General features: G+C 40.4%; 1 protein-coding gene across 7 annotated transcripts in view; it reads right to left on the reverse strand.

Annotated features, from left to right (window-relative positions):
- The window catches only part of dhx57 (DEAH (Asp-Glu-Ala-Asp/His) box polypeptide 57), a 118,437-nt gene that overhangs the window by 106,592 nt on the left and 163 nt on the right, over positions 1 to 11,682 (reverse strand). For 2 of the 7 annotated variants that reach the window (XM_048536123.2, XM_048536125.2), the window contains exons 2-3: positions 8,987 to 9,351; positions 4,552 to 4,707 (exon numbers count right to left, since the gene is read on the reverse strand). In XM_048536123.2, the coding sequence (XP_048392080.2) occupies positions 4,552 to 4,707; positions 8,987 to 9,339 (509 nt within the window). In that variant the 5' untranslated portion in view covers positions 9,340 to 9,351. Of the gene's footprint in view, positions 1 to 4,551; positions 4,708 to 8,986; positions 9,352 to 10,659; positions 10,996 to 11,149; positions 11,325 to 11,347; positions 11,511 to 11,541; positions 11,658 to 11,682 lie in introns of those variants that run through there. The other 5 variants (XM_048536124.2, XM_059648397.1, XM_048536121.2 and 2 more) reach the window with 5 other exon arrangements.

Consider the following 11,682-nt stretch of genomic DNA (forward strand, 5'->3'; position numbering starts at 1 on the left):
ATAGCTGACAAAAAAAAACAACAGTGGACCCAGTATGGATCCTTATGGTACACCAGTGGTCACAGGTCTCCAGTCAGAAAAGCAACCCTCCACAACCACTCTCCTACCTTCAAATCAATTTTGTATACAAATAGCTAGCTCTCCCTGTGTTCTATATGATGTAACTTTGTTAACTAGTTTAGCATGCAGAACCTTGTTGAACGCCTTACTGAAGTCCATATAGGTAATGTCTACCATTCTTAATCAATCCTCTTTGTTACTTCGTCAAAAAACTCAATCAAGTTAGTGAGGCACGATTTCCCATACACAAAGCCATGTTGACTATCCCCATCAGTCCTCATCTTTCCAAATACATATAAATCCTGTCCCTCAGAATCCCCTACGACAGCTTGCCCACCACTGATATCAGGCTCACTGGTCTTTAGTTCCCTGGCTTTTCCTTACCACCATTCTTAAATAATGGCACCATGTTAGCCAAACTCCAGTCTTCCAGCACACCACCCTTTTCATCTAAACCTATCAAAATATCCTTCCAGTCATTGTTCCCTCAAGTATCTATTTGGTTTCCCTAAAATGCAAACTTATGTAAGCTTGAGAGGCTGTCGGGATTTCATAACTGATATGTAACAGCATTTTAATAAAGAAATAGCTGCAGAAATAAAAATCACTTTTTTACAGGGTGTATCAATTACTGTGAACTCCAAATGCTTTGGTAAAGATAAATTTTGTCAGTTGAAAATTTAAATTACTTTAGAAGAACAAACATTATTTCTGCGATTAATGCAACTGCAACCCAATAGCCAATCTCAAATGATGGAGATGGTCTTTAAAAGAGATAATGGGAACTGCAGATGCTGGAGAATCCGTCCGTGACTCCCTTGTTCGCTCCACACTGCCCTCCAACCCCACCACACCCGGCACCTTCCCCTGCAACCGCAGGAAATGCTACACTTGCCCCCACACCTCCTCCCTCACCCCCATCCCAGGCCACAAGATGACTTTCCATATTAAGCAGAGGTTCACCTGCACATCTGCCAATGTGGTATACTGCATCCACTGTACCCGGTGTGGCTTCCTCTTCATTGGGGAAACCAAGTGGAGGCTTGGGGACCGCTTTGCAGAACACCTCCGCTCGGTTCGCAATAAACAACTGCACCTCCCAAGCGCGAACCATTTCAACTCCCCCTCCCATTCGTCAGACAACATGTCCATCATGGGCCTCCTGCACTGCCACAGTGATGCCACCCGAAGGTTGCAGGAACAGCAACTCATATTCTGCTTGGGAACCCTGCAGCCCAATGGTATCAATGTGGACTTCACCAGCTTCAAAATCTCCCCTTCCCCCACTGCATCCCTAAACCAGCCCAGTTTGTCCCCTCCCCCCACTGCACCACACAACCAGCCCAGCTCTTCCCCTCCACCCACTGCATCCCAAAACCAGCCCAGCCTGTCTCTGCCTCCCTAACCTGTTCTTCATCTCACTCATCCCTTCCTCCTACCCCAAGCCGCACCTCCAGTTCCTACCTACTAACCTCATCCCACCTCATTGACCTGTCCGTCTTCCCTGGACTGACCTATCCCCTCCCTACCTCCCCACCTATACTTTCCTCTCCACCTATCTTCATTTCTCTCCATCTTCGGTCCGCCTCCCCCTCTCTCCCTATTTATTCCAGAACCCTCACCCCATCCCCCTCTCTGATGAAGGGTCTAGGCCCGAAATGTCAGCTTTTGTGCTCCTGAGATGCTGTTTGGCCTGCTGAGTTCATCCAGTTTCACACTTTATTATCTTGGTCTTTAAAAGATGTTAGATTACAGTATAATCACACACATCTCATATAAGCAGCAATGCTGATTTTGTTTTTAAACTTGTTCCAAATCATTCCAACGGATATGACGTTTTTCTTAATTGTTCAATGTTTGAAGACAACAATTGTTGAGATGTTTGTCAGATCTTACACAAAACATTCTCAGAACTATAGTGCAATGCAATGTATTTGTATCTGACTGTGTACGTGCACAAGAATTATGCATTTCCCACCTGCTCTGAGAATTCTGTTTGTAGGAAGCAGAGACAAGTGGGGGTAGGGAGAAATTTCCAATAATTTGTGCACAACGCTGAATATCAGAAGTACTTTTTCCCCTTTGTTTCAGAAAAGTCTAAATGGTCAGAGTCTTATCTCTAATTACTACAGGAACATAAGATTTCCTGAAATTGAGAATAAAGTTTCACTCATTTTGAAGGGAAACAGATTTGCAAGTTATTTTAAAAAGAGATGCATTGTGCATCAAAACAAAATCATATTGGAGACATAACAGTAAATTGGAAAAGATATTTTTGCACCTGCAAAAGTAAATTTCAGGATATGGTGTAACAATAGCCCAGCAAGGAAAGAAACTGACCACTAAGAAAAATTCATTCATTTCAATCATAATAGAAACAATTTCATCATATGTAGCATGAACACGATTGTAAAGACTCTTTTCAGATTGACTTTGTGCCAATATAAAAGCTAGGGTAACAAATTACTTCCATCCTTCTGACCAAATCCCACCATGGCCTTGACCCTCATTATCTTTTTAATCTCTTTCAGACCTCAAGTCCTCCAGGAATGCTGCTTTCCTCTAACTGTGTTGCCTCGTGCATCTCTCAAATCCTTCATTCTAATGTTGATAGCTATATCATCAGATCCGCATGTTGTGAAGACTGGTAATCCCTCTGCAAGCCTCTCCAATATTAAGGTATTCCTTAAAACCTCTCCCTTTTATCAAGTTTTAATATCACAATGTAACTCAGTGCCAAATCTTCTTTCATGAAGGGACTCAATCTACCATATCTACATCTGCTGATCTCACCAAGATAGGTGGGAAAATAAGATTTAAAGAGGAAGTAGAGATGTTGCAAAGAGATAAAATAATGTTAAGTGGTTGGGCAAAGATATGGTAGATTAGAGAAGCATAAACTATTTAAATAGAGATAGTTTGTGGGAGTTATGGTACAGAATGATCTAGGTGCCCTGCTACATCAAAGTTGGAAATGCAAATCCTCCTTGTATCTATTATAACTAGTTCCCCCAAAGATTTGTGTTTTACTAAGATTACCTTTCATTCTTCTACAACCCTATGGATATAGAGCTAATTTGTTCAGTCTTTCCTCATAAGACCAGCCCCTCATCTCAAGAATAAGTTGTGTGAATGTTCTATGAACTGATTCTAAAGCAATTGTAGTATTTCTTTTAATTATGAAAACGTTCTATGTTCTATAGGACAAGAACTGTATAGTTCTCCAGGCGTAGTCTCACCAGTGCCCTGTGCAGCTGCAGGAGATCTTCTCCTCTCTTATATTCCATGCCTCTTGCAATAAATAACATCACCTTTGTCTTCCAATCACTTGTTACACATCAGCACAGTAACTTTCTGTGATTCAAGTTCCAAGACATCCAGATCCCTCTGCAGAGTCCTCCAATCTCTCCCCATTTAAATAATATATTGCTTTTCTATTCTTCAGCCAAAACAGACAAGTTCACATTTATCCACATTATACTCCATCTGTCAATTCTTTTATCAATTTATTACAACTATACAGATCCCTTTGCACAGTCTCTACATCCACTTGATAACCTACTTTCCTTCCTACTTCCTTTGATGTCATCAACAAGTTCAGTCAATATACATTTGGTCCCATCAACTAAATCATTGATACAGATTATAGAAAGCTTCCTGTGGCATTTAACTATTTAAAATTTGCTATCCCAAAGAGACCCAGTTATCCATACTCTGTTAGCCAACCAATCCTTTATCCATTGCAATGTGTTACTCCCTACTTCATGTCTTCTTATTTTATAGAGCACCATTTGACATTATGGCTTTATTTAATGCCTTTCTGGACTCCAAGGTACACCAAATCTACTGGCTTCCCTCTATACAGTGTGGAAATTACTACTTCAGAAAATTATAACAGGTTAGTGAAGCATAATTACCCTTTCACAAAGACATGTTAGCTCTGATTACACTAAGATTTTCTAGGTATTCTCTAATAACCTCTTTAATAATGGATTCTAGCACCTGCCCTATGACAGGATAGGCTGATTGGCCTACAGTTTCCTGCTTTCGGCCTTCCTCCTTTCTTGAATATAAGTGTTACGTTTGCTATTTTCTAATCCACTAGGATCCTTCCAGAATCTTGAAGAATTTTGGAAGATTATAACCTGTGGAAGATCTGTACCTCCACTGTCTTTAACACTCTAGGATACAGGCTTTTAGATGCAATGGCTTGCCTGGTACTTTCTCACCAGTGATGGTATATGTTTTAAGTTTATCCCTCCTTTTCATCTGTTTGAATTGAAACTGAGAAAACTCATTACAGGACTGCACTGACCCCTCAGTTTGAGAAGGACTTAACTCAAGGTGTCAATGTGGAAATAGGACAAAACTCAACCTCGTTCACAACTAAGTCCAAATAGGGGACTGGATATGCTTGTAGCTTTCTTTCAGTGATAGAATGAAAACAGCGAGCTTGATAGTAAAGGAAAAGAAATCTTGAAATGAACTTACTGTACTGCAACCTCTTTTTCATAATTTTGCAGTTCCTGCAGAAGTTGCTTGACATCCTTCTGGTTTTCGGCGGTCATGTTTATAGTCTGCAAAAGTACTCGGTGATCACTGGACTTGGATCCAAGTCTTTCTCCCCTTTGGCTATTGCTTTTTGAGCTGCAGAAAGTAAAGTAACCAAAAAAGGTCAACAGAACAACTGCAGCAACATTTACTTTTCTCATCAAAAGGCATCCACCTAAAATCCATGGATCAAGTGAATTATATTTTTATCAGATTCCAAACAGAAAAAATTAATTTTTTCTTTACACTAAATGACATTCAAGTATTCCTTTAAAAGTGACTCAGAATCAGTTCAATATGACAAACACAGGGAGGAAGAAACTGGCCTTTGCCAGTAGCGAAAACAAAAACAAGCTTGCAGTGAATCAGCAGCTCCTTTTACTGCTCTGTTGAATTTCTTTTCCACTGAAATTCATGCTGAAGTGAAGACCAATTTCATCCCAAGCTTCTTGTTAATTCAGTGGCCAACAAAGAACACCCAGCTCAACATTCCCTGTATGATTACTTGGCCAAGAAGTGCAAATACTTATTTGATCTCTTTATTCTAAATAAGACCAGTATTTCCCTTCTCACCCTATGAACCATACACTTCCAGCCCCATGTACACAACATAATTTAAGGATCAGTGGTGCAGAGGTAGTAAACCTGTGCCTGGGCTGGAAGGGCCTGGTTCAACTACCACCTGCCTCAGAAGGGTGTCAAAACAGGTTCCAACAGATTACTCAAAATAACTACAAAAGCAATTTATACCAAACAACAATTATGTGCAAAAATACAAAGGAACAAGAGTATGCTAGTCAGCTCTTAAAGGCTGCTCCACCATTCAATAAGATCATGGTTGATCTGATTTTAACCTCAACTCTACATTCCGGCATATTGATAAAATTTTATCAACTCAGTAATGAAGAATCTATCTACCTCTGCCTTAAAAATATTTAAAGATTCAAAATCCATTACTTTTTGAGGAAGGGAATTCCAAAGACGCTCAACCCTCACAAAAAAAAACTTTCCTTTTCACTGTTTTAAATGATGATATCTAGTTCTACATTCTCCCACAGGTGGAAGCTTCCTCAGGGCCATATATGTTTCCATTAAGTCACCTTTGACTCTTCCAAACTCCAGAAACAAACGCCTAACCTGTCTAGCTTTTCCTCATAAGGCAATCCACTCAATCCAGGGCTTATAGTGGTTACATTTTCAGTTGTTTTAAAACTCTTCCACTTTAAAGACAACTGTTATTTTCTTCCTGTTTAGTCCCAAAGAACCACTTCTGAACAAACTCATCAGTTAAATGACTTGCGCACATGCACCTTCAAATGTCATTTCTTTAACAATTGCTGCCAGCAGCACAAAAGTCACATGGGTTAAAAACATTTTGGATCTTTTCAATTTATGATGAATGGTATGACTTGTTTGGGGAGTTTCTTCCAGTTAATAATGAAGATTACTAATATGAGGAGTCACTGTTCAAATAAATTCACTAAATTGGGTAGAACTCAGGAATAAGAAAGGTGCAATCACAATGATGGGATTCTACTGTAGGCCCCAACAGCCAGTGGGAGAGATAGAAGAATAGATACGTAAACTGACCATGAAAAGACTTAAAAACAAAAGGGTTGTTGGAATAGGTGAGTTCAACCTCCCCAATATTGATCGGGATTCCCTTAGTACCAAGAGCTTAGATGGAACAATTAGGTGCACCCAAAAGGAATTCTTGAAGCAATATGTAACTGTCCAACTAGCAAAGGGGCCATATTAGGCCTTTTCTTGAGGAATGAGGCAAGTGATCAGCGTTTCAGTGGGGAAGCATTTTGGGAACAGTGGTCACAGTTCCATAAGTTTTAAGATAGTTATAGATAAGGATAAGACTGGTGATCAGGTGAAAGTTCGAAATTGCGAGAAGGCTAATTACAACAGTATTAGACAGGAACTGGTGAAATTAGATTGAGGGCAGCTGTTTGACAGCAATCCACATCTGTGAAGTCTTTTAAAGGATATAAGAGTTTGATAAGAGTTTGGGACCAGCATGCTCCTGTAAGGATGAAAAACAAGGATGGTATTCAGGAATATTGGATGACAAGAGATACTGAATGTTCAGTCAAAAGGGGACATGTGTAAAGTTTGGAAAACTGAAACTAAACAAGGCTCGAGTGCAAAGGATGCAGAAAAGAACTTAAACAAGAAATTAGTAGGGCTGGAAGCAGCTCAAAAATATCCTTGGCAAGTAAGATCAAAGAGAATACAAAGATATTTTATATACATATTAGGAGCAAGAGGGTAATAAAGGAATGGGTAGGTCCACTCAAGGACAAAAGAAAGAATTTATGCCAGGAGCCAGAAGAAGAGGGCGAGGTCCTTACTGAGTACTTTGCACTGGTATTCATCAAGAAGGACATGGACGATGGTAGCATTAGGCAGAGGTATGTTGATATTCTGCAGCATGTCGATTAAGGAGGAGGAAATGTTGGGTGTCTTGAAAACATTAACGTAGACAAGTTCCAAAGACTGATCACATCTATCCCAGGATACTTAGGGAGGCAAAGGAAGAGATAGCTGGGGCTTTGACTGATCTTTGTATTATCTTTAGCCACTGGCGAGGCCCCAGAATACTGAAGAATAGCTGGTGTTGTTCCTTTATGGAGAAGAATGATCCAGGAATTAATGGGCTGATGAGCCTTGTAAGCAAGAAAATTACTGGAGAAGAATTTTAGGTCCATTTCGAAAAGAATGGGCTTATCATAAATAGTCAGCATGGCTTTGTGCAGAGGAGCTAATCTCACAAATCTGATTGAGCTTGCTGAGGAAGTGACAAAGATAATTGATGTGGATACGCCACTAGATGTTGTCTGCGTGGGCTTACTAAAACATTTGACAAGGTTCCCCATTCGTAGGCTGATCTAGAAAAATGTCACATGGAATCCATGGTAAGTTGGTAAGTTGACAATTAAATTGGTTTGATCACAGAAAACAGAAGGCAATTGTGGAGGGGTGCTTTCTGACTGGAGGTCTGTGACCAGTGGTTTTCCATGGCTCAGTGGTTAGCACTGTTGCCTCACAGCACCAGGGACCCAGGTTCAATTCCACCAGGCGACTGTCTGTGTGGAGTCTGCACATTCTCCCTGTGTCTGCATGGGTTTCCTCCGGGTATTCCAGTTTCCTCCCACAGTCCAAAGATGTGCAGGTTAGGTGGATTGGCCATGTTAAGTTGCCTCATAGTGTTCAGGGATGTGTAGATTAAGTGGGTTACAGAGGAATGGATCTGGGTGGGATGCTCCAAGGGTCGTTGTGGACTTGTTGGGCCAAAGAGCCTGTTTCCACACTGTAGGGATCCTATGATCTATGATAAGTGCTGGGACGACTGTTATTTGCAATATGTATAAATGACTTGGATGAAAATTTAGGTGGTCTGAATAGTAAGTTTGCTGACAACATGAAAATTTGTAGGGTTTCGATAGTGAGGAAGGTTGTCAAAAGATACAGTGGATATAGATTAGATGGAAAGTTGGATTGAGAAATGGCGGATGGAGTTTAATCCAGACAAGTGTGAGGTAATGCACCTCAAGAGACCAAAAGGCAGGGCCCTTCAGAACACTGATATGCAGAGGGATCTTGCAGTGCAAGTCTATTGCTCTCTGAAAGTTTCAACACAAGTGGATAAGGTGGTAAAGAAGACATACAGCATGATCGCCTTCATCGGTCAGGGCATTGAGTAGAAAGCTGGTAAATCATGACGTAGTTGAATAAAACTTTAGTTAAGCCACATTTGGAGCCTTGTGTGCAGTTCTAGTTTCGAAACCACAGGAAGGAGGTGGAGTCTTTGGACAGGGTGCACAAGACGTTTATCAGGATGTTGCCTGGATTGGAGTGCGTTAACTATAAGGAGAGATTGGACAAATTTGGATTCCTTTTGCTACAGGGTTGGAGGCTAAAGAGGGACCTGATAGAAGTACACAAAATTAAAAAAGGCTTGGAATGGGTAGATAGTTGGAGCCTTTTTCCTAGTATGGAAATGTCAAACACTAGGGGACATAAGTTCAAGTTGACAGAAGGAAAGTTGAAAGGTAATGCGCAAGGTAAGTTGTTTACACGGAAGATGGTGGATGCCTGGAACACGTTGCCAGAGGAGGTGGCAGAGCAGACACGATAGCAAGGTTTAAGAGGCATTTAGGCAGACACAAAAATAGGCAAGGTCTAGAGGGATACAGACCTTGTGCAAACAAATGTGATTAACTTAGAATGGTATCATGGTCTGCCGAAGGGCCGGTTCCTGTGCTGTACTGTTCTATATTCTAGATTATTTATGTCAAGCAAACAGGTTCAAATGGCATAAGCACAGCCAAATTCTTAATCCACGTTGGTCATGTTCTGCACCTACCTTTGTGATTTTACCATATTACCAAATAAGTTGAACTCTGATTCATCCTTCATCCTTTCATCAGCAAATTTTCTATATGCTGTTCCTGCTGCACCCCCAACTGCGGTTCTCGATCCTCGTCTACTTCCAACTCCAAATCTGGTTCCTGGTCCACTTCTGGCTGAAGTTCTAATTTCAGATTTTCCTTTTCCCCTACTCCGAGTCCTTGTCGGGACAGTTGGCTTTTGGGCGAAACTGAAATCATCCCCATCATCCCAGGCTTTTCCCGAGGCTTTCCTACTTCCTCCTCCCATACCGCTACGAGACTTGTTGAACTTTCCTCCTCCTCTGTTTGGCCTCCTTCCAAAATTCATTTTTGATGATCACTGTTCAAAAGATGAATCACTTATTATATATTGCAACTAAATAGTTTTCAATTCTAGGCATTTATAATACACTGAAACAAGTTCTACTTAGGGTTCTGCCTCATATTTATCCTTCAAAAACATCACTAAAAAGAGATTATCTGGTCATTATCTTGTTGCTGTTTGTGGAACCATACTATGCACAACTAACCTCTTGCTGTTCCAAAATTACATTAATAACTACACTTCAAAAAGTACAAATTGCCTTCACTACACTTGTCCAAGTTGTTAATGGTGATGAATACTGCTATATAAAACAAAAAAAACCGCAATCAAATTGGGAGGTTTGCAAGGCAAATTATGAATGGATTACTTCAAAATTCCATATTTCATAGTTTTTCAAAAATTTTCCCAAAACCACTTATTATGTTGAAGGTGGTTAAAGGCAAATTACTACTATCAACTACAAGGTATAAATAAAAACCTGCCATGTTTTGCAACTGTTTACAAATTTGACCCTCACGTAAAAGATCAGACCTTTTAAGATAGAAGTTTTTTTTGGAAAGAATGCGACTGCTTAAGCTGCTAAGGGCACTCAAGTTCTGTTACTTCAAAGTAACTTTATTTAAATGATCTGCTACCTTCATAAGGGTCACCACCATCTTCCCAAGGACAATTATGCATGGGCACTAAGTGCTGGCCACACCCAGATACCATAAATTAATTTTTAAAAATCAAATTATTCAATAATTCAAATTATGACTAGGGCATAGGACAAAAAGACCATAGATTATCTCATTCACCTTCTACGACCTCAGTAACTATAATAGGAATAAACATATGGGGAAAAAAGTGTAGGGGTGCTTTAGAAATTATAGTTTCAAAGTCATTTGTTACTTCCAAACATACTACTTCCGCCATATTTCAATTACACACATACCAGTTTTCCAAAACATCATCTTCTGAAATAAATCTAAATTTCCTTTGAATCAATCATCGGTATTTTAAACTATCCCCTAGAAATTAGCCTCTAAATCACTGAAATATTGTTATCTTTGATCAATTGACTCTCCAAACTGATCTTCAGTCAGTTAGTCTACACAGCGAATTCTCACGAATTACATGATCAAATCCCATCAGAGCAGCAGAAATAAAAGACTTTGAATGATCAGAGAAAGGTGCTACCTCCATGATTTTCTGATTTCCAATATTATGAGTTATTTTCTAATACAGGACGCTATGTTATTTTTTAGAATGACGAACACCAAATACATGTCATTTTAAGATAAAAAGGAAAGATTTGAGAGGTGGCGTCCAACATCAACGTACGCACATCACTGTTCTTATGGAGATCACAGTTTTTCTCATTGTGACATCAGTTCTAGTTCAGTAATAACACTCATACTTCCAAGTCAAATTTTTTGGTTGTGGAAAATCCCACACCGATCACAAAACTTCAGGTTGATACTGGAGTGCAGCACTTAAAAGAATAACGTTACGTCAGAGACACTGTCTATCAAATGAGGGGCATTAAATGAAGAACTAGACGAGGTCTGCTCAAAAACATAGCCATCAACATCACTAGCCTATATAATTTAGGGATTCCTCAGAATCATGCTCTCCTCTCCCTCTCAGCTCCTAACTGATTTGCAGCACCATGCCCTTTCCACGGTATCTGCAGAACCCTCCTTCCTCGTCCAGGAGACACCGAAAATAGTAGACCACCCAACCCCCCCCCCCCCCCCCATCCTCCCTCCACCTCCCGCCCCGATCTTGACTCTTCGATGGTGATATTCCTTACTAACTGTCTTCTCCCCACCTTCAAACAACAAAAATATGACTCAGTTAAAGCATCACTGGGCGCTCATTCCTGCCGTTTTGTAAGTCAGCCCATTCTCAGAGTTACCAGTGATAGCCAACGATGATGAAGAAAAGGGTTAAAGCGTCGAGGAACAACAGCTACTTATAGGCAAAGGATCTTGCGTAGAAAAAAGACGTGTTTCCTTTAAACACATACACGAGGAAAGAAACAGGTACGTATTATTTTCCCTAGTTACGCTGCTCACGGAAATCGAAAGTGACAGACTTCTACCCGAGAGGAAAGCGAAACAAGGATCTGCTCTGAGGTACATCATCACTACAAGAGACTATCTGATCATTAACACTCCTTGGCGGGCTTTACTGTGCATAGATTGGCAGCCCCGTTCTTACATTACAACAGTAGTTCAAAAAAGATACTCATTGGCTGCAAAGTGTTTAGAATATCCCGAGGTCGCGAAAGACGTTTTGGTGGGGGGGGGGGGGGAAGACTAGCTTGAAGGAAGGTAATTGTTCCAGTTCCTGTGAAGAAAA

The sequence above is a fragment of the Stegostoma tigrinum genome, chromosome 9, assembly GCF_030684315.1.
Source record: "Stegostoma tigrinum isolate sSteTig4 chromosome 9, sSteTig4.hap1, whole genome shotgun sequence".
In the NCBI taxonomy this organism is placed as follows: Eukaryota; Metazoa; Chordata; class Chondrichthyes; order Orectolobiformes; family Stegostomatidae; genus Stegostoma; species Stegostoma tigrinum.